At 43.7% G+C, this 24,160-nt stretch overlaps 1 protein-coding gene across 27 annotated transcripts in view; it reads right to left on the minus strand.

The window, feature by feature from the left end:
* celf2 (cugbp, Elav-like family member 2) overlaps positions 1–24,160 on the minus strand; it is a 1,121,102-nt gene that overhangs the window by 42,923 nt on the left and 1,054,019 nt on the right. For 23 of the 27 annotated variants that reach the window (XM_063072708.1, XM_063072701.1, XM_063072709.1 and 20 more), the window contains 2 exons: positions 21,064–21,300; positions 10,493–10,556 (listed from right to left, as the gene is read on the minus strand). In XM_063072708.1, coding sequence (XP_062928778.1) covers positions 10,493–10,556; positions 21,064–21,300 — 301 coding nt within the window. The remainder of the gene's footprint in view (positions 1–10,492; positions 10,557–21,063; positions 21,301–24,160) is intronic. The other 4 variants (XM_063072718.1, XM_063072717.1, XM_063072707.1 and 1 more) reach the window with 1 other exon arrangement.

Genomic DNA, 24,160 nt, shown 5'->3' on the forward strand with positions numbered 1-24,160 from the left:
CAGACTGCAGCACAGAAGCCGATTAATCAACATTTTCAATAAAATGGCTACCATTTTAGGTAAAGATTGTTCAGTTCTGATTTGGTCTACAATGACAATAGTCTGCTCTGCAAATGCCAGCTTATAATGTTTCCTGTTTTTGTCCACGGTTCTTTTCATTATTTATCTCTTACCTCTCTGAACGTTGGTCAAAATAAAGCAGGGAAGAAGGAATTGGTGGGAGAACGTTCATTGATTCAGTCCTTTTTTAAAAAGTCAAAAATATAAATGTATCCTTTGTGATTAATGCTGAAGAAACCCTGGAACCTACAATATATGTTTAAAGCAACACACAAAAAATGCTGGAGGAATTCAGTAGGTTATTCAGCATATCTATGGAAATGACGTTTTGGGTCAAGACTCTTCTTCAGGACTGAGAAGGAAGGGGGTAGATGCCAGAATAAAAAGGTGGGGTTAGGGGAGAAGAGGTGGAAGGTCAGAATGGGGAATAGAGCAAGTGGGGAGGGATTGGAAATTACCCCCACAGCTGTTTTTAAAAACGATATTGGAATCAACTGCAATAAACAGAAAGCAGTTGGGCAGCACTGAGTTCATAAACTGGCTTCCAGACAATCGCTGGACTTCAAGGCTGTCTTGTTGAAGGGTTACATTTGCAATGCCAAGTTCTTTTCCTGATGCTGACTGACTGGACATCTCTTTCTAGCGCCTTCTTTTTATATTCATTGTTAGGAGATTAAATGGCCACTGTAAACTGATCCTATTGTGCAAGTGAGTGGTAGAATCTGAAGGAAGCTTGATAGGAATGTAGGGAGAGCAAAGTGGAATTCGTGCAGGGTTAGTGAGTTGGAGCGCGGTGGTTGGTACATTCTCGATGGGCCTGTGTCCATACTGAATGACTCTTTGACACTGTATGTCCACCCCAACTCCAGAGCTCCCAAATCCTTTTGCAAATCCTGACTGTGCACAGCTCTAGACTCCAGTAAATTGCACTGGGCCAAAATCCAAAGCAGATGCACGAAGTCCCACCGTGTGAGGAACTCGTCTCCATTCCCCGGTTCTGATAAAAGGGAAAATTAACAGTTTCTCTTTCTCTTTCCGTGGATACTGCATGACCTGTTGAATACTTCTTAGAAAATTGCCTTTGACATGGATTTCCAGCATCAGCAGTTAAAAAAAAATTTCACGTGGTTCAGTTTGTTTTTTCTGTAAGTCTGATTAGTCATAGACCACTGCAGCACTGAAACAGGGTTTTTGGCCCATCTAGTTACTCTATCTAGTCCTATCATGGATTATGGCCCTCCCGTCCATGTATCTATCCAAACCTCTATTAAATATTGAATTCAAACCCACAGCCACAATTTTCTCTGGCAGCTTGGCCCACAATTGCATAGCTCTTTGAGCGAGGAAGTTCCTCCTCAGGTTTCCCCTTAAATATTTCACCTTTCACCTTTAACCTATGACTTTGAATTCTAGTTTTATCCATTAACCCTAGCTCTACTCTTCATAATTTTGTATTTGTTTGTTCTTTACGTAAAGCAGGCAATCATGATCCTTCCACAACCAAGATTGTTCTTGGCAATTGTGTACACCTCTATCAAATTTCCCCTCGTTGTCCTACATTCCTACGATTTATTGACTTATTTTTGTACGGATGGAAGTGTGAGACATTAAGCTGAGGTATCATTCCAATGACTCAGGCAGGGCTGCAGCAGCCCCAAAGTTTTACTGCTGCTCTGAGCCAAATTCCTCTTTAAATCAATATGAAACAATCCCTCAAACCACTGCTGTTTATGAGATGTTGTTGATGCAGAGCAGCTGCCAAGAGCCACTGTGTTCCAAAAAAAAAGAAAGTTGTTGTTGTGAAATGCTCTGAGATGCTTTAATGATGAAATGCTTTATAATGGTTTTATTTTAATTTCCTTGTGGTATCCTAGTAGTAAGTGTTGGCAGCAAGAGTCCACCCATACTCCCTGGTTCTATTATCTAGCAGGCATTCACAGTGGAACAAAGTAATACAATAGAATCAACGAAAAGCCATACACAAAAATGACTCACAAACAACCAATATGCAACAGAAGACAAACTGTGCAAATACAATAAAAATAAAGAAATATACAAGCAAACAAATAACACTGAGAACATGGGTTGTAGAGTCCTTGACAGTGAATCCACAGGCAGTGAAATCAGTTCAGTGATGAGGTGAGTGAAGCTATCCATACTGACACAGGAGCCTGACAGCTGAAGGGCAATAACTGTTCCTGAATCTGGCAATGTGGCACAACTCTCTAACCCTAACCATATGTCCTGTTTGAAATGGGGAGGAAACTGGAATACCTGGAGGAAACCCACAAATCAAGGGGAGAAAGAACACACTCCTTTTAGACAGCGGTTTGAATTGAATTCCGATCGATGATCGCTGTTGCTATAAGGTGATGCACTATTCTCTACGCTACGGTATCAGAAACTCTTATGCTCTGAGTGTTCAAGGAACCAGACCTGCCCAATCCTGGTGCAGGATAACTAAGGGTCAGCAAATGTGAGGGCCTTATCTGTGTAAAATAGTGAAAGCATTCAAGTTGAGAAAAGATGCGACAGCACACTTGGGCCATCCACATTTATGCTGCCACTATTAACAAACTGTCGACATGGGAGGAAGGGAAGGGGCTTGCTTTGCTGTTGCTTGTGTTTTCTGTGAACATGGTGGGCACGCTATGCTGGAGCCGGAATGTGCAGCAACACTTGTGGGCTTTTCCCAGTACATCCCTAGATTGTATTGGTTGTTCACACAAACAACACGATTCACTGTATGGCTTGAAGTACATGTGATAAGTAATTTAATCCGAATCTGAACATACTTCACAAGACTACAAACAAGTTTCGATGCCAAGACAGTGCCCAAAGGGGAAGATGTTGAGGAGGCACACAATGCCAAACTGGAGGATTTGAGGAAGGGAATTTAGGAGATGAGGTACTTGGCAGCTGAAGAGATGGTCACCAATAGCGAACAACTTGAGCATTGAAAAAGGGGTGCAAGGCTGGACCAGGATAAACGTGTTTGAGGGTTTAGAAGGATCTTAATCCAAGGACAAGCACTTTAATACAGAGGTATTGCCTGACGGGAACTAAGATAGGTCACGGTATTCAGTGACAATCAGTGATTGGGAGTAGCTGTGATATGAGTAACTGTATCTGCTCTCACACAAATAAATAATGTACATTCTATTTTTGGATCCTACCCAAGCATTTTGAAACTAAAAACGACACAGTTGATCATTTGGCCCAGAGCATCTCCGCTGATTCCAACTCTAAAGAGAAATGTGCTCAAATTCCACTTTCCAGCTTTTTAATCATGTCCTTTCAACATTTTAAATATTGATGTGACTCAATTTAGGTGACCCAATAGCCAGCTATAAGAAATCATTTGTGTATGGATGAGTGAAAAATAGCCTTTACATTTTTACCTTTCATTTACCTGGCAATGATCCTGAGCTTGAGTCCTCTTATGCCAATTTATCTTCTGAAGTTTTTAAAATTTCCTTTAGGAACACTGCTCTCTATTTTTTTCTCAGTGAGGAAGGCCTGAGGTTTTCGGTTGGTCTTTATTACTGTGGCCACTCACCTCCACTTTCAACATGTTTGTTGTACAAACACCCAGTGGCTATTTTATTAGCTACACCAGCTCATTAAAGCAAATATCTGATCAGCTAATCATGTGGCAGCAACTTAATGCATAAAAACATGCAGACGTAGTCAAGACATTCAGTTGTTGTTCAGGTTAAGCACTGGAATGGGGAGGAAATGTGATCTAAGTGAGTTCGTCGGTGGAATGATTGTTGGTGCCAGACAGGATGGTTTGTATATCTCAGAAACTGCTGATCTCCTGGGAATTTGACGCACAACAGTCTCTAGAGAGTGTAGAGAATAGTGCAAAAAACAAAAAAAAACATGCAGCCAGTGGCAGTTCTGTGGGTGAAAATGACTTGTTAATGATTGAGCTCAGGGGAGAATGGCTAGTCTGGTTCAAGCTGACAGGAAGGTGACAGTAACTCAAATAACTATCCTTTACAAAAGTGGTGTGCAGAAGAGCGTCTGAACAGACGCCACATCGAACCTTGAAGCAGATGGGCTACAGCAACAGAAGACCACAATACGTTCCACTCCTGTACTTAAGAAAGTGACCACTATGTGTATTTATGGCTCCAATACTAAATTCTCAGCTAAGGAGTGCAGAAAGAACTCCAAAGGAGCCAAGTGATTCCCTGCACAAACATCGTATCACTACTCAAACTCTCCAGACTATTAAATTTATGTAGCCAGCACGTGAAGGTCCAAGCAGAATCATGGAGAACTACAGCAAAGCCTAACTCATCCACGTTGCCTACCCAAGTAAGTCCCATCTGCCCATGTTTGATCCATATTCCCCTAAAACTCCTTATCCATGTACACAAGAGGTTCCGCAAATGCTAGAAATCCAGAGCAACACACACAAAATGTTGGAGGAACTCAGCAGGTCAGGCAGCATTGATGGAGAGGAATAAACAGTCGATGGTCTGGCTGAGACCCTTCATCAGGACTGTGTGCTCCTAGCCATGATTCTGTCCAAGAAGCAGCAAGTTGACTCCGAATCAGGTTTAATATCACTGACATATGTCGTGAAATTTGTTGTTTTCATAGTTGAAGCTATGATGTAAAATACTGTAACAAATATTGTGCATTGAAACAGTAGGATTTGGTGGGGGGGGGGTTCAAAGCACAAAGTTCACATGCTCAGTGCTAACTTATTAGTTGGATTTGAACAATTAAGTTAAAAGAGTGAGAGAAGAAAGAAAAAAATAAGTTCCCATCAATTGCTTGGGCTAATCTTCCACTGAGTCTTGTGTGTAGTACATCTGCTAGTAAATATGTCCATTGCAATCTTCACTACTTCCCCTTAATATTAAGCACAGGTTCATTTTTAGCTCTTCATTAAATCCTGCACCATTTCCTCTCTTAAACTCAGCTTGTAAGATGAATATTCTTACCTAAAACTTCTGATTTTATTTACAATGATAAGGCCATGTAAATTTAATTTAATGTTCACCTTAGATAATTTCTCCTTACTGTGCACTGTGATTACCATAAATCTGCATATCAATCAGTGAGAGCAGATGTCAGATGTTAGAAGTGGCTGCCAATCACGAACAGTTAAAGAATGGCAGATGGATGACATGAATGTTTCTCACAGGCCCTGTTACAGCATCCACGCCAGAACTTCGCAGCATGTCTCAGGTCCCAGCTGTTCCGGGGGAGACTGTGTGACAGATAAGAACCCGGCTGGATTCACAAAAGCAAGACTTCTGTTGTCAGGTGCTTGGCTTTTAAAAATCCCTTACAATCTCATTCAGTGCAGGGAGCGTACAGTAAGGCTTGGGGGGAGGGGGGGGGAACGCAGTGAGGGACGTTGTCAGGAAACTTGTCGTCACAGGAAGGTGCTTGGAGATCCGGAGATGTCTTTCACACAGAGGGTGTAGAATACCTGGGATTCTCAATCCCGGTGGGTTGCGGATATAAAAGCTGATAGTTTGTAAGATTATGAGAGATTATACAGTACCTCACATATATAGTTTTATAAGAGTACTGTGAATGTGTGTGTATTTTATATAGTTTCATTTTTTTTTGTTTTATTGACATACATTGGGGAGTAGGCTCTCTGAGCCAGGCTGCCCAGCAATCCCCCAATTTAATGACCAATTAACCTACCAACCGGTAGGTCTTTGGACTGTGGGAGTGGAGCACCCAGAGAACGAACAAACTCCTTACAGTCATCAGGGGGAATTGGACCCGGGTCGCCGGTACTGTAAAACATTGTGCTAACTGTAATGCTACCACGCCACCCCTAGATATTATACCAGATATCATATACTGTATACAGTATATCCTTTCTACAGACAGCCTATTCCTCTTCCACAGTGTCAGAATATACCTAATAACAGAAGACATGCGTTTAAGGTGAGAGAAAGCAAGTTAAACGAAGACGTGCGGGACAAGTTTCTTTTAACAGAGTGAAGAATGTCTGGAATGCGCTACCAAAGGTGTTACCTTTGGCAAGTGCAATAGAGGTGTTTAAGAGGTGAATGGAGGGATATGGACCTTGGGTAGGCAGGAACGATTAGTTTAGTTGCGTTTTTCATAATGAGCTTAATTTATTCAGCACAAGATTGTGAGCAGAAGGGATTGTTCCTGTGCTGTACTGTTCTATGTTCTTCATTGCGGCTAAATGAAACTATTGCTAGGCCACCCTTGGTAGTACTGTGTGTAGCTCTGATCACCCCATTACAATTAGGATGTGGAGACTTTGGAAAGGGGGAACAGAAATGGTTCACTAGCTGTCTGGATTAGAGGGCATATGCTCTCCGGAGAGGTCAGACAAACTTGGATTGTTTTGTCTCGAGCAGCGCAGCAGCCTAGCGGTTAGTATGATGTTATTACAGAGCCAGCAACTCAGGTTCAATTTCGGCCACTGTCTGTAATAAGTTTGCGTGTTCTCCCCGTGACTGTGTGGGTTTCCTCCAGGTGCTCCAGTTTCCTCCAATGTCCCAAAAGCATACGGGTTAGTAGGTCAATTGGTCACATTGGTGTGACTGGGCGGTTTGGGTTCTTTGGGCCGGAGGGTCCTGTTACTGTGCTGTATCTCAAAAGGGACAGCATGGTAGCTCAACACTTCACAGCACCAGCAACCCGGGTTCATTTTCCACCTCCATCTGTAGGGAGCTCGTATGTTCTCCCCGTGATCATGAGGGTTTCCTCCCAGAATCCAAAGACATACCGGTTGGGAGGTCATTTTAAATTGTCTCATGATTAGGCTAGGGTTAAATTTGGAGTTGCTGGGCAGTGTGGCTCGAAGGGCCGGGAGAACCTATTCCATGCCGTATCTCAATCAATCAGTCAATAAATCAATACATAAATAAATGTACATAGAGCAGGTAGTGCACTGCCAGAAGTGATGGTGAAAGTAGATATGACTGAGGCACTTAAGAGGCTTTAGACAGACACATGAATATACAGAGAATGAAGGGAATATTGATTATGTACTGGCGGAAGCAATTTACTTTAATTCAGAATTGTGTTTAGCACAGACATCGTGCGTCGAGGGGCCTGTTTTTGGGCTGTACTGTTCTCTTGGGGGTTTTTAAAGCAGAGGTAGATACGTTCTTGAAGGATCAAGCAATTGAGGGTTATGGTAAACTGGCACAGAGGAACAGATGAGGCCTGGGGCAGGGAAGAGAGGATTACTCTGAAAGGCAGACCAATCGTGAGAGTATTCGGGCAGTGAGAAAATCATCCCTCTTGTGCTTCTTGATCTTGCCACTTGAGATACAGTGTCACGCAACCCTGCCACTTTGATCTGGCCCACGCCTTTATTAACCAAGTCCAATACTTGCCTTTATTGGATCTTCCTCCTCCTTACACAAGTCACCGGGTTTGTGGGGGTGTGGCCAGGGTTAGTCAGGGTGCACCTAGGGTTAGTAGGGATGTGTGCCTCCTTGGACCTTAGGGTCAGGTTTGAGGGCAGGGCTGGAGGAGGTAAGTGGTCTACTCCTAGTTCTGTTTTCTCCTTCTTATCTCTCCTTCGTAACTGAGTGGAGAGGGCAAGGGCTCAAATGAAAGTCTTGAAAACTGAGGCCACATTTTTTGTGACCTCAAGATATGGCACGATGGCTGGAAAAAAGGGAGTCAGGGAACATTGGTGCTGGACCGTGTGCAGATACCTGCAAGCAATCCCCAACACACCCTTGGGTCTGCTGGATGAAAACTGTGCATCTCACTGCGTGTGCCAATAGACATGTCATTAATAAATTTGAATCTTGAATCAAGAAATAGATCAGCCATGATCTAATTGAAAGGAAGCACAGGCCTGACTCTATGTTCTTCAAGAGTAGGTTACTAGGCTGCAATGAGTAAAGGCAATAATCAGCACAACAGTTAACATAAAAAAAAATTACCTGCCCTGAAGGGTCTTTCCAAAAGCAATAAATCCTTATGTGCCGCTTTAGTTCATTAAAGCTCTCAGGTGAAATGTTATCCAATAGATTCAGTGAAGACAGATTTAAGGCAATTAAATTTCCTTGATAGCTTTAATTTACATGGCACAGCTTGCTGTAACAGTGTAATGTCTGCGTGCATCACGCTGCATTTCCCAGACTTTTGTTTCCATGTTTAAAACTGCACAGCTTAAATTGGACTTGGGTTCAGTAATATGTTCTGGTACTCTTGCGAATTTGGGAATACCACTGATGAAGTAAGCCAAAGTGATAGCAGGGGAGCACCATGAGGTGGCTTTATGTGGGCACTGCATCTGAGAAGAGCCCAGCCCCAGTCGGCTCACTCTTCCAGCCAAGCTGGTTCATTAGTAACTTCAGCTGATACTGTTGTCTTCCAGAGGTCAAGGGGCAACGGAAGTGCTGAGAGGCACAGCCCCAAGGTTCTCTGTGTTCAGCATTTGAAAGTCACACAAGCAGACCCACTGGAGTCCTGGTGAAGGGTCTCAGCCTGAAACATTGGCTCTTTACTCCTCTCCACAGATGCTGCATGACCTGCTGAGTTCCTCCAGTGTGTGTTGCTCTGGCCCATTGTGACCATGCCTTCCATGCGAGACTGGTGTTCGGAGGTGGAGGATTATATTATAAAGAGAGACTGAGAAGAAACTACCCACACCTCCGTTATGCTTTGTAACTCTTGAAACATGAAACCAATTCAGTGAGAAACAAGAGAGCTGAGAGATATGAGTTTTAGTTCCTGTTTACATCAGGTGAGGCATACACTTATCACGTGGTGGCTCGATGACTCACTCAATTCACGTATTTTTATAAATAACCCATAACAAACTATTCAAACAAATAAAGGATGCTTAATCAGCAATATATTTTCAAGATTACTCAAATATTACTGAAATATTAAATACAATACACAGCACACCCAGTGGTCACTTTATTAATGATGTAACTCCTATACTTAATAAAGTGGCCACTGAGAGTATGTTCATGGTCTTCTGCTGCTGTAGCCCATCCACTTCAGGGTTCAACATGTTGTGCATTCAGAGATGCTCTTCTACACACCACTTTTGTAACGTGTTGTGATTTGAGTTACTGTCGCCTTCCTGTCAGCTTGAACCTGTCTGGCCATTTTCCTCTGATCTCTCTCATTGACAAGGCATTTTTGTCCACAGAACTGCCACTCACTGGATATTTTCTTTTTGTTTTTCACACCATTCACTTAAACTCCAGAGACTGTACTGTGTGAAAGTCCCAGGAGATCACCAGTTTCTGAGATACTCAACCTACCCCGTCCAGCATGAACAATCATACTACGGTCAGAGTCATTTACAACACATTTCTTACCCATTCTGATGTTTGGGCTGAACAACAATGAACCTCCTGACCACGTCTGCATGCTTTCATGTATTTAGTTGCTACCACCTGATTGGCTGATCAGATGTTTCCATTAATGAGCAGGTGTATCGAAAAAAGTGGGCACTGAGTGTACATCCCCTGCAGATACAACAGACTACAGATGCTGGAATCTGTGGCAACAATTAATCTGCTAGAGGAACTCAGCAAGCCATACATTAGTGGAAGGAAAGCAACTGTCAAGTCGAAACTCTACATTGATTGTGCAACAAACCTACTCCTGCCATACTTTGATCCGAAAAGTCAACAATTCCTTTCCTCAACCCACTGAGTGCCTCTCGTAAGCTTTGTTTGTTACTCCATACCCTCTGCAGTTTGTAAGAATCAGAGATGACTTTCTTGAAACTTTGATGGGATAGATGTTACAAGGCTCTTTCTTCCAGCAGGTGACTGGAATGGGAGAGGAAGAATTAAGTGGGATCTCAATGAAACCTGCAGAATACTGAATGGCCGAGATAGCGTGGGCATGCAGAGGATGTTTCCTGATTGTTTGATTGTTTAATGTAATTTCCATTACACAGTTGTAAATGAGAACAAAATGACTGTTACTCGGGATCCGAATCTAGTGGGGGAGTCTAGGACCAAGATGGTACAAACTCAAAATACAAGGCAGTCTCTTCACAGCAGAGGTGAGGAGGAATTTCTTTAGTCATAGGGTGGTGAATTTGTGGAATTCATTGCCACAGATGCCTATGGCGACCAAGTCACTGGGTGTATTTAAAACGGAGGTTGATGGGTTCTTGATTAGTCAGGGTGTCAAAAATTATGGGGAGAAGGCAGGAGAATGGGTTTGAGAGAGATAATAAATCAACCACGATAGAATGGCGCACAGACTTAATGGGCCGAATGGCCTAACTCTGCTCCTCTGAATTATAGAATGATTGGCAGTGCATGGTTTATAGTCTCTGAATAAAATGTTTCTAGTTGTAGAGTCTGCTCATCTGTTGTGACAACTGTGGTTGCTACAGAATAAGGTGCATTGCAGAAGGCACACAACTAGCCAAACAGCTAGCAGACAGGAGGGGAGCTGAACTAGCTATACTCACCGGCCATCTGTTGAATGCCACTGAAGGCGCCCAGGTTACTTGTGGAGGTGGCTTGCTGCAAGAGCTGTGAAGGAAGAAACAAATCCCATTGTAATATACAAGTAAAAGCTTTGATCTGACAGAATTCTGTGCAGACGCTCGTTCTCCACTCTCTCACTGATATGTGGAGCATCACCACAAGCGTGGAGAGCTAATCCAGGTAAGATTCAAAAACATTGTGTGAAAACACATAATCAGTTTATATCCTCAGAAACCAGCATTCAATAAAGCAATAAACAGTGACTAATTATATCTACAAAGCATCCAAAATCAAATGGATAATCATATGGGTAGATCAACCAAATTATGCCAATCAAAACCCACTCATGCAAATTATGTTAAATATCAATACATCTGGTGAATAAATATGCTACTTTAAGCCTTAATGGAGCTGTGACCATTTTTTTTACAACGTTTGATTTAAAAGAACAAATTCACATAGAATGGTATTGGATTTCTTATTTTGGGTCAGAGGCGGAAGTTATAGTTTGAAACTCCTCTAAAAATTAGGGTAGCTAGGACACAATAAGTTAATGAAACTATGGGATATGGATTAGGGAGGAAATCTTGCAGACACAGACCCATGTAGACAGACACAATATATGCACACAGATTCATATATCATACATCCAGACAAATCAGTACATTTATACTGACATACATATCCATTTATGAAGGGGAAGCAGGCAAGAGTAGTGGCCAGCGTAATGCTTTACAGCACCCGTGATTGGGGTTCAATTGCCACTGCAGCCTGTAAGGAGTTTGCACATTCACCCTATGACCGCATTGGTTTCCTCCGGGTGTCCCCATTTCCACTCACAATCCCAAGATGCACGGGTTAGGGGTAGTAAGTCGTGGGCATGCTACGTTGGCACTGGAAGCGTGGCACACTTGCGTCTGCCCTCAAGCACATCCTTGGACTGTGTTGGCTGTTGATGCCAAATGGTGCATTTCATTGTATATTCCAATGTTTTAAATTTCATGCACAAAGTAAATTTATTATGAAAATACATATATGTCACCATATACAACCCGAGATTTGTTTTCTTGTGGGCATACTCAGAAACATAATAGAATCAACAAAAGACTGCAGCCAATGGTATAGATAGACAATCAACATGCAAAAGATAACTAACTGTGGAAATACAAAAGAAAAAAATAGAAATAATAATTACAAATAAATAAGCAATAAGTATCAAGAACATGGGATTAAGAGTCCTTGGAAGTGAGTCCCAAGGTTGTGGACACAGTACAGGGATAGGGCAAGTGAAGTTATCCCAACTGGTTCAAGAGCCTGATGGTTGAGGGGTAATCACTGCTCCTGAATCTGGTGCTGTGGGTCCTGAGACTCCTGTACCTTCTTCCTGATGACAGTGGTGAGAAGAGAGCAGCATGGCCTGGGTGGTAGGGATCCTGGATAATGGACGCTGCTTTCCTGCGACAGCACGGCGATCCATGGTGGGAGGTCTTTACTGTGATGGACTGTGCTGTGTTCGCTACTTTGTGTGGGTATTTCTACTCAAGGGCATTGGTGTTTGCATAGCAGGCCATGATGCCGCTCGTCAATATACTCCCCAGCACACATCTATAGAAGTTTGTCAACATTTTAGGAAGCATGCCAAACCTTCACAAACTTCTAAGAAAGTAGAGGCACTGCAGTGCTTGCTTTGTAATGGCATTTATGTGCTGGACCCAAGACAGATCCTCTGAAATGATAACACCAAGGAATTTAAAGTTGCTGACCCTCTCCACCTCTGATGCTCCGATGACGACTGGCTCGTGGACCTCTGGTTTCCTCCTCCTGAAGTCAATAGTTACCTCCTTTGCCTTGCTGACATTGAGTGAGAGGCTGTTGTGGCGCCACTCAGCCAGGTTTTCAATCTCCCTGCTACAGGCTGATTCATCACCACCTTTGATTCGGCATACAACAGAAAAATGGCATTGGAGCTGTGCTTAGCCTCACAGTCACAAGTACAAAGCAAGTCGCGCAGGGAGCTAAGCACACAGCCTTGTGGAGCACCTGCGTTGATGGTGTTGTGGAGTAGATGTTGTTGCCAATCTGAACTGACTGAGGTCTGTTAAGTGAGGAAATCGAAGATCCAGTTTCACAAGGAGATATTAAGGCCCAGGTCTTGAAACTTATCGATTAGTTTCAAGTAGTTTTTCGTGTTCAATGCAGAGCTGTATTCAATGAAGAGCACCCTGATATATGCACTTTCATGGTCCAGGTGTACCAGGGTTGAGTGAGAAGGCAATGAAGTGGAATCTGCTGTTGACCTGTTGTGATGGTAGACAAACTGGAGAGGATCGAAGTCACTCCTCAGGCAGAAGTTGCTATGTTTCTTCGCACTTCATCACAGTGGATACAAATGCTACAGGAAGATAGTCGTTCAGGCAGGTTACCATGTTCTTCTTAGGCACCGGCATAATTGAAACCCGATTGAAGCAGTTGGGTAACTCAGACTGCCGAAGTGAGAGGTTAAGGTTATCAGTGAACACTCCAGCCAACTGATTAGCATGGTCAGGTACCCCATCTGCACCAGATGTTTTCCATGGGTTCATCCTCCTGAAAGATGCTCTCACATTGGCCTTAGAGATTGAAATCACAGGGTCATCGGAGACTGTGGGAATGCGTGAAGGTTCTTCCATGTTTTGATGATCAAAGCAAGCACAGAAGGCACTGAGCTCATCTGGTAGGGAAGCCTCGAGTCCACCTCTGTCGTTTGGATTCACTTTGTAAGAGGTAATAGCATTCAAACCCTGCCACAGCTGTTGAGCATCCTCCAGTGATTCAGCTTAGTCTGGAATTGCCATTTCACTCCTGAAATGGCTTTTCAGAGGTCATATCTGGACCCGTTGTATCTTACTTGATCACCAGACCTGACTGCCACAGATTTGGCCCTCAGCAGACTACGGATCTCGTGGTTCATTCAGGGCTTCTGGTTTCAATGAACGTGTCACAAATAAAGCTAACCTTTTTTTTATGTTAATCAAGCTCTGGGACATGAATTATGGAGGAAACTTGCAGACACATAGATCCATGCAGATTAGCTACATTTTATCCACACAGATGTATGCATCATACAAACGTAAACCTCCAAAGACTTTTATAAACTTGTACTGACATGAGAATTGATATACACAGAGAGATATATATATCTGTATCCATGCATTCACACAAACATACACCATTATTCACAGGCCATCAAATACACAGGTGTATATTCATCTAAAGATACTTTATAGATACATGCAACCTATATGATTTGTACACATACTTAATATGAAAAGATATTTACCTATATCTGAGGATTTATTAATAGAACAAAAACTGAGATCAGGAAGAAGAAAATAATTTTTGAGTTGGTTGATTGTGATAAATGGGCTGTGGCAGGGCTTCACACACAAAATGCAGGAGGAACTCAGCAGAGCAGGCAGCATATATGCAAATGAATAAACAGTTGATATTTCGGGACATCAGGACTGGAAAGGGAAGGGGAAGATGCCAGAATAAAAAGGTGGGGGGAGGGGAATGAGGACAAGCAAGAAAGTGATTGGTGAAGCCAGGTGGATGGGGGACGGGGGTGAAGCAAGAAGCTGTGAGGTGATAGGTGGAAAAGGCAAAGGGCTAGAGGAGAAAGAATCTGATAGGAGAAGAGAGTGGACAAAGGGAGAGAGGGAAGGAGGGCGGGACCCAGGGAGAGCTAATAGACAAGTGAGGAGAAGAGAGAAGGGGCCAAAGTGAGGAATAGAAGAGGGAAGGGCGAGGGAAAAAGAAATTACTGGAAGGATAATCACAAATGTCACTCCACTCTTTAAGAAAGAAGGAAGGCAGCAGGAAGGAAATTATAGACCATTTAGTCTGACCTCAGTGGTTGGGAAGATGTTAGAGTCAATTGTTAAGGATGAGGTGATGGAGTACTTGGTGACACAGGACAAGATAGTACAAAGCCAGCATGGTTTCCTTCAGGGAAAATCCTGCTTGATGAACCTGTTGGAATTCTTTGAGGTGATTACACGTAGGATAGATAAAGGGGATGCAGTGGATGTTGTATATTTGGACTTTCAGAAGGCCTTTGACAAGGTGCCGCACATGAGGCTGTTTATCAAGTTAAGAGCCCATGGTATTATGGGAAAGTTACTAACATGGTTAGGGCATTGGCTGATTGGAAGGAGGAAGCAAATGAAATAAAAGGATCTTTTTCTGGTTGGCTGCCAGTGACTAGTGGTGTTCGCAGGGGTTGGTTTTGGAACCATTTCTTTTTATGCTGTAAGAAATGATTTAGATGATGGAATAGGTGGCTTTGTTGCCAAGTTTACAGATGATACGAAGATTGCTGGAGGGGCAGGTAATATTGAGGAAACAGGTAGAATGCATAAGGACTTTGGCAGATTAGGAGAATGGGCAAGAAAGTGGCAAATGAAGTACAATGTTGGAAAATGCACGGTCATGCACTTTGGTAGTAGAAATGAATGTGTGGAATATTTTCTAAATGGCGAGAAAATCCAAGAATCTGAGATGCAAAGGAACTTGGGAGTCCTTGTGCAGATCACCCTAAAGGTTAACTTGCAAGTTGAGTCAGTGGTGAAGAAGGCAAATGCCATGTTAGCATTCATTTCCAAAGGTCTAGAGTACAAGAGCAAGGATGTGATGCTGAGGCTTTATAAGGCACTAGTGAGGCCTCACCTAGAGAATTGTGAACAGTTGTGTGCTCCTCATCTTAGAAAAGATGTGCTGGCATTGGAGAGGGTCCAGAGGAGGTTCATAAGGATGATTTCAGGAATGAAAGGGTTATCATACAAGGAACATTTGATGGCTCTGGGTCTGTACTAACTGGAATTCAGAAAGATGAGGGGGGATTTCATTGAAACCTTTCAAATGTTGAAAGGCCTAGACACAGTAGATGTGGAAAGGATGTTTCCCATGGTGGGAGAGTCTAGGACAAGAGGGAACAGCCTCAGGATAGAGGGGTGCCCTTTCAAAACAGAGATGCTGAGAAATTTCTTTAGCCAAAGGGTGATGAATTTGTGGAATTTGTTGCCACATGCAGCTGTGGAGGCCAGGTCGTTGGGTGTATTTAAGGCAGAGATTGATAGGTTCTTGATTGGACATGGCGTCAAAGGTTACAGGGAGAAGGCCGGGATCTGAGGTTGAGGAGGAGAAGAAAAAGGGATCAGCCAAGATTGAATGGCGGAGCAAAGTCGATGGGCTAGATGGCCTAATTCTGCTCCTATGTCTTATGGTCTTATGATAAATCACTGTTCATGCCATCAGATGGAATACAAGGTGTTGCTCCTCCACTCCAAAAGTGGCTTCATCATGGAAGAAGAGGGGACCATGGGCCAACATGTCAGAGTGGGAATGGGGATGGGAATTAAAATGCTTGGCCAATGGGAAGATCCACTTTTTGGGTATGGTGCAAAGGTGCTTGACAAAGCAGACCCCCAGCTTTGCAGGTTTGGCACTGGTTCGATGGATGGTTTGAATGAGGGATCAAGTGTGATACATCTAAGTTTGTCAACTGTACAAAACTGAGTGGCAATGTGAGCTGTGAAGTGTATCCAGCGAGACTTCAAAGGAAATGGACCAGTTCAGTTTCACATTCAGGTTCAATTATCACACCTACATTGAAACATACAATATGCTGGGTGTCGTTTACGTTAACAACCAACAAACCCAAGGATGTGCTGGGGGCAGCTCGCAATTGTTACCACACATTCCTGTGTCAACACAGAATGCTCACAACGTTCAACAGAACAACACACAAACAGCAACAACACAAAAAACACGAAATAAAACAACGGGTCTCTTCCTAATGCGCACCCCCCCACACACACACACACACACACACACACACACAAAAAAAACCTCTGGGCCTTCAGTCCTTAGTAAATGCAGGGTAGATGGAACATAATGTGGAAAATATGAGATTGTTGACTTTTGCAGAAGGAAAACAGGGAGGCAAAGTATATCTTAAATGATGTGAGATTTAAGTGTGTTGGTGTTCAGAGGGTCTGTAAGTTAACATGTCAGTACAGCAAGCAACTGGAAAAGCAAACTGTATGTTGGCCTTTGCTACAAAGAGATCTGAGTGCAAGATACTTTGCTCCAATCATACAGAGTCCTAGTGAGACTGCATCTGGAATGCTGTGTGGCAGGCTGGTCTCCCAACCGCAGGAAGGCTATACTTGTAGGGAAGGTTGGGATGGCAGCTTTATCATATGAGAACTGAATAGACGCATTGGACCCAGACTATTATTGGTTTAAAAAGTATAAGAATCACTGAATTGTACAACATTTTTAAGGGGTTTGCTAGCATAGATATGTAGTTTCTCAGTCAGGGTGCCCAAAACCAAGGACCATTGTCTCAAAATAAGGGGATGGTCATTCATGGCAAGACTTTTTCAACGAGGTTTGTGAATCTTTGAACCTCTTTACCTAAGAAGCCGTGAAGGTTTACCCACTAGCTTATTCATTCAGAGATAGACAGGTTTTTAATTACGATGGGAAGAAGGTGTGTGCAGGGAAGTGATGCTGAGAACAAAGATCTGTCATGACTTTGTTAAACTGCAGAGTAGATATAAGGGACTGAGCACCCTACATACATACATACACACACACACACTCACTCAGACAGACACACACACAAATCCAGACTGAATCAGCAACACAGCAAACAATGTGGCCAAGAGTCTGAGCTGTATTTGAACTTATTTCCATCTTGAAAAGACTACTCTTGACAGAATCCTTCTTTAAGCTCGCTGTTGCATCATGCAGCTGTGTACGCACAGCACAATGAGCAACTTGACATGAATTGAAGCAAAATGGTGTCATGTGGAGCAACTCCATTTGCTACTGGAGTAAGCTGCGGGGTGTTGCTGGTGTCAGCACATTTTTCAGAGTGTTGCCATGGCACTGGGGGATACTGCAAGGCAGCAGATGTTGCTGCAGTACTGTCAGCAGCAGTCAGAGGATAATTTCGCCGTGGATTTCTATAGAACAGACGGGGTTGTCACTGGAAAGATGTCAGGAGCTCTTCATGCTCCAGCTTCAGATTAGACACCTGCCAGCGAGATTGCTTGCTTCACAGTCACCGTGAGCCCAGATCACAAGCCTAATGGTGAACAGTCAGGAGCAGAGGGAAGGATCAAGGAAACAGAACGAGGCATAATAATTGTGGGGGTATAGAGCGAGTGGTGGTGCGAGAAGGTGGTAAGGATATCTTCAATTTCTGCTTTGCATTTGCCTGAGAAACCTGATCAGGAATAACCTTGATATCAAAACCTCCTGGCATAGCAGATTAAGATTAACAGTTCTTGAGTCGTAAGGCGTCAATGGTTACAGGGAGAAGGCAGGAGAATGTGGTTGAGAGGAATAATAAAACAACCATGATGGAATGGTGGAGCAGACTCAATGGGCTGAATGGCTTCATTCTGCTCCCATGTCTTATGGTCTTATTAAATGGTACACTGGCAACCAGTCCCAGAGGACAGAAGATCGTTTTTAACATGACTACCTACTGGTCCTGCTGAGAAAGTGCAAACTATTATTTCCTGTGACATGCTATTAAATTTTCTGCATGACGGCTGACACAGTATCTCTCGGGGCAAGCCCGAAAGTCACTATTACCATAGCTGTATAGCATTCTCATACAGGGCGGGTCTACTTCCATTAGAGTGAATAATGTGAATGGCAAATGGGCCATTTCCAAAGTAGGGTCAGGGCACTGGCTGTATTCCTCATTCATTTGCATCAACTGGAAGAAAACAATACCTGTACATTGACTTGAAATGTGAAAAGAGTTACAAACATGGCTAAACCAATTAACAAAATTGTCTCAAACTTAGAGCCGGTGAAAATGAAATAACACTGATGTAAAGTTTAAACAGTAGCAACACAGTTTAAATTTATATAGTCGGCCAAGCAAACTTAATTTGAGTGCCTTTTGTTATTTCATATAGCGGCTTCTAAAACATTTAACAAGCTCCCACTTTCTGTTAGACTTGCTCCCACTCGGAGGGCGACTTCTCCCACTGCACAGCTGTGAAAAGACATGAACACTCTTAACCTGCACGTCTCAATGGGAGAATGAAAGCACTGCCCAGAAGGAGAAAGAAAAGTGAATTATACGACTTCAGAGACAGACAGGATTCATCGCAGCCTGGTAAAACCTTTTGAAGTACTGAAAGGGTTGGTCTGCAGAGTGAGGGGTTCAGCGTCTGAAATAATTACTCCTCTTTCCCTCAACAACATTCTACGTTAAACTTCCAGTATGATGGTGACCAACCATAGGTGTTACTGTCTTTTAAAAAAAATTTTTTTTAATGATCACATGGTCCTGCTGGACATTAAGAACTTAAAAATACTGCAGGTCTACCCCCATTAGTGAGTTGGCTCGTTGGCGGAGAAACCAAAGGAACTAGATGGTGCAAATCTTGCTACTGCCTGCATCAGAGAGGCGTTGGGAGGAGTAGGTACACTAAGGTGGTATCCAGTCTATTAGTGAGTGATCATCTTAGCCGCTTTTCTTGTGATCGTTACACCCTGTTGGACATGCCTCGTCCAATTCACTGATTTACTGGCAGACAGTGGCCGAGCTGCATGGCCTCAGTTGTAGTGGGGATTAGACCTCAAGCCGCAGAGCTGCCTGTTTACAGCCACCCAGGAGAGGTGCTGGAGCAGGTGGGCTCCACCGGAGTGCCAGGGATGGTGTGGCTTGGCGTGGCATCCAAGCTGGAGTCAGTGCTGCCCCCGGTGTTCACTCGGCAGAAGACAAGCTCTATTGTGTTTGACTTCAGACTGCTGCAACTTTAATGGACTCAGGGTCTTGACCTGTATATTTTTTGAGTGACTGTATTTTACTGACATCTTATATGTGCTTGCTGTTTTATCTGTGCTCTATGTGCCTTGTGCTCTGTATGACTGTTGGTACTGTGTTTCACACCTTGGCCCTGAAGAACACTTTATTTGGCTGTATTCATGTGTGGTTGAATGACAATTAAACTTGAATTTGAGCTTGTGAATAATTGGAGTCAGCTCTGCTCAATTCATTTCCTTTTCAGTCATTTAGGTGACAAAGGGATTACTGGGAAGACCAGTATTTACTCAATTGCGTTTGAGAAGGTACAGTTCTTCTGGTGAAGGTTCCCACAGAGCCATTGGGTAAATTGTTTCAGTGTTTGGACACAAAAACAATGAGGCAATGATGAATTAAGAAGGGCTTTTGACTTGGAAGATAAGCTACAGGATCTAGAATAAACATCTATTGGAGGTAAATGGGCTCATTTTGGACTGAGATCAAGCCCCTTTAAAACATGACATGAGAATTTCCATTCACTGCAAGCCAGGATTACCCAAGGAGGAAAGTTCATCAATGTATCCCTCTTCCCTCTACCTCTCTTTTTCCATTCCTCATTCTGGTTAGCCTCTCACCCCTTCTCTTCTTCTCACCTGCCCATCACCTATCTCTAGTTTCCCTCCTCCTTCCCTTTCTTCCATGGTCCACTGTCCTCTCCTATTAGATTCTGTCTTCTTCAGTCCTTTTGCCTTTTCCACCTCCTAGCTTTTCCATACCCCCTCCCTCACTAACCCACCTTCCCCTTCACCTGGTCTCACCTACCACCTGCCAGCTTGCATCGCTTCCCCTCCACCCTGCCCCATCTTCCTATTAAGGCTTCTTCCCCTTTCCTTTCCAGCCCTGATGAAAGGTCTCAGCCCAAATGTCAACTGCTTATTCCTCTCCGCAGCTTCTCCAGCACTTTGTGCATGTTGCTCAGTTTGCTCTGTTAGCTAAGGTTCAGCGGCAGCTGGCCCACCTGAGTCTAATGTGGGTTCAAGTGCCGTTGCAAAGATTCGAGCCTACAAACCAGTCTGAGAGCTCTGGAGTGCCGAGGGAGATCAACATTGTTGAAGATGCTATCCACAAATGACATAATTGATTGAGGTCATGCCTGATTTCTGAGCTGGGTTATTTTGAAGAGAAGGGATTTCTCTCCAGTGTCATGGCTAGGATTTCCACCTCAGAAACAGCTGAACACGTTGTTGCTTGTGGGATTTTTCTATGATCAAGTTACTAAAGAAAACCTTTTTTTCAAATTTAGAGATACAGCATGGTAACGGGCACGGCCTATTTAAAAAAAAACATTATCTGGACATCCTGAGACGTTGCAGGGAGTCACATAAATACAGGTCATTACCTTTAACTCTTTCGAAGCAGGAAACATTGGTGGGAATATCCCAATAATTTTTTGTAATTGGATTGGACTAGATTCTTAGATCTCCTATTGAGATCCAGAACTACAGTAATTACTGGGATTACTGGAAACTACACATTGGAAATGCAATTTAAGAGTGTTCTATGCAAAACCATGAAGTCGGTGGTAATAGTAAATATTTCTCCAGCTGTACTGAGATTATCAAGTCTCCTCCACCCCTCCATTCCCTGACGGAGATAAACCCACTGACATCCAGTTCATATGCCCAGTTAAGCTGCATCAAGAAAGAAAGATAGAAAGAAATAAAAAAGACTGACTGTATGCATGTTTTGGGGTACGAAAACTTCTTTTGTTCCAATTTCGCCACCGTTCTTGGATCCCCATTGACCACTTACAGCCAGGTACTGTGGCCCCAGGGCTCCGAGCCCAGTGAGGTTTCCCCAGGTAGCTGTGTTCAGCTGCTGCATCTGCTGAGCCAGCTGCTGCTGTAGGCGCCTTTGTTCCTTGTCCTTCTGAGTGTCGGCAAACTTGACCACAATTGGTGAGGAACAGCCCTGTTGCAGAAAGAGGCACGTGTGGTTAGGATTCAGTTCCCGAGGTCAAATGATCAAGTCTGGTTTCAAAATGTCTTTTCCTCCACGTATCCCCCCCCTCAATATTTCATCCCATGTTGAAATTGGAGCATTATCCTGCCAGGGAGCAGTCTCCCAGTGCTATCCACCAACAATTTCCATGAGGGCTTAATATACAGTAATCAGGAACAGAATCCCTTTCTGGTCCCGCTTTCCACATGATGGGTTTTAAAGATTATCTTTATTTGTCACATGTATATGGTGAAATGGTTCACTTTGTGTCAACAACCAACACAGTCCGAGGATTGTGCTGGAGGCTGCCCTAAGTATCGCCATGTTTCCAGCACCAAGATAGCATGCCCACAACTCGCTAACCCTAACCCAAATGTGTTTGGAATGAGGGACGGAACTGGAGGACCCAAAGGAAACCCACGCTGTCAAAGGGAGAATATATAAATTCCTGACAGACAGCAGCTAGAATCGCAGGCGTTGTTAAGTGACTGCGCTAACAATTACACGACCACGTCGCCACGTGTGTGCATGGTTAGGATTAAGTTCCAAGGTCAAAGATCAAATCAGGTTTAAAATGCTTCTTCCCTCCCCTCCCCCCCTTCAACATTGCATCCCAAAGTGGAATTGGAGCATAGCCCAAGCTGGGGAGCAATCTCGTTGTCCACTACCCAGTGTTATTCACCAACACTTCTCATGAGGACTTAATATACTTGAATTAGGAAAAGGACCCCTTGCTGATTCCACTTGTCGTTCTCCCCGCTCTTGCTCTCACCCCACTCCTGTCCATTTTGTAGGCATAAGCATACAGAACTTCTTCTGTTAACAGTGGCACAAAAGGTTTTAATTCTTCCCTCTTTTCCCAAGCCCTGTCACACAAAAGCTTTCACTTTCGAGCCCCGTTCAGATCTCTGATCAGGCTGGAAACAGAACGAGAAAGAATTTGAATACTTACCCTCTGTGAGAGATGTAAGATGGTAACAGAATCCCTCAAATGGTTAAAAGCAGGCACCTGGCTTATTACTTTAAAAGTCTTCATACCTTTTTTTAAATTAAATGCTGCTCAGAACCTTTGCCGTTCTATCGTTATGCAGAGCCACTACTGATAATTAGTGCATACCGTCAATCACAGAATCCCCATTGCTGGAAAAAGACTGGATCAAAGGGCTTGAGGTGAGCTGCATATTCAAAGCTGTGGTAAAAGCCTTGGCTGAATACCTTTGCCTAACAGGACTTCAAAGCATAGATTTTATCTCCACAAATCTGTTATCATTTATCTTTCAATAAATAAGCCAATAGCTATGTTTATAAAGTCATTTATTAAAACTGGTACTATAATTTTGGGTGCCCTATCAACAAGGGTTGAACTATGCTGTATTATGATTCCTGTCCATTACCTTACAGTTCTTGAATGGGAGCCTATATAATCCCAGTGATCAACAGCATGATGCTATTTGATTATAGATTTCATCCCAAACTTTGTCTTCAATGGGATTTACATTCAAACATGTTACCCAGGAGAGAACTGAAGATAACTGCCTCAGGAGTCCTACAGCACAAACAAACAAAGGGCAGTATCTGGATCTTGAGCTATTAAAAGATTAAAGTCTGTCACAAGCCTTGTAGCCCATCAGGCCAGTGCTTATGTCGGTTTCCATGGCGTGAAGCGACTGAGAGTATGAGACTCCACCTCCCCCCCCGCCCCACCGGATAGGATGCCAGTCTTTAGTGAGGTTAACCCCCAGCATTTTTTGCCGGTACCCATTCTCAGCTGGGGAGACTGGAGCATTGTGTGGTTAAGTGCCTTGCTCAAGGACACACACGCTGCCCCAGCCAAGGCTTGAACCCACAACCTTCAGATCGCTGGTCCAACGCCCTAACCACAGCTATGCACACAAAATGCTGGAGGATCTCAGCAGGCCAGGCAGCATCCCTGGAGGGGAATAAACAGTTGGCTTTGGGCCAAGACCCTTCTTTGGGGCTGCAAAGGGAGACAAAGCCACGAAAGAAGGTGGGGGGGGGGGAGTGGAAGGAGTAGAAGCTGGCAGGTGAGGGGGAAGATGGATGAGTGGGGGAGGAGGGCTTGAAGTAAGTAGCTGGGAGGTGATAGGTGGAGAGGTGAACAGCTGGAGAAAAAGGAATCTAATAGGAGAGGACAGTGGACACTGGAAGAAAGGGAAGTAGGATGGGATCTGGAGAAAGGTGATGGGCTGGTGAGGAGAAGAGAAGGGGTGAGAGGGAAGATCCAAATGAGGAAATAGAAAGAAGGTGATCGGTGGAAGAAGTGAAGGGATGAAGAAGAAATCAGCCTTCCCCCTCACCTGGTTTCAAATGCCAGCTTGTACTCCGTCGCCTCTTCCTCCCACCTTCTTATTCTGGACTCTTCCCCCCTCCTATCGTGATGAAGGGGTTCAGTCTGAAACGCAGACTGCGCAGACTGTTTATTCCCCTCCATAGACGCTGCCTGGCCTGCTGAGTTCCTCCAGCATTTTGTGTGTGTTGCCCAAGATTTCCAGCATCTACATAATCACTTGTGTCTAGTATCTGGGCCTTATTACCTCAACCTTAACAAGGGTTTACATAACCAAGGAATGAAACTGCCCTGACGTTTGTAGCTGTTGCTCTACTCACTGCCTTTGCTCCTAGCTGATCTGCAGTAAACAGTGACATCTTTTCCCTCTGGTATCAGACATCCTACGGTTAGAAGTACTGAGTCCATCCTGACTATATCCAGGCTACTCTGTCAAATCTCCACACGTCCCACATCAGAAATCCAGGCAGAAAGATGCCCAGCAACATTTTAAACAAAGGTCATAGGCAATGTCTGTACGGA

Source organism: Mobula hypostoma, chromosome 20, assembly GCF_963921235.1.
Source record: "Mobula hypostoma chromosome 20, sMobHyp1.1, whole genome shotgun sequence".
NCBI classification, from domain to species: Eukaryota; Metazoa; Chordata; class Chondrichthyes; order Myliobatiformes; family Myliobatidae; genus Mobula; species Mobula hypostoma.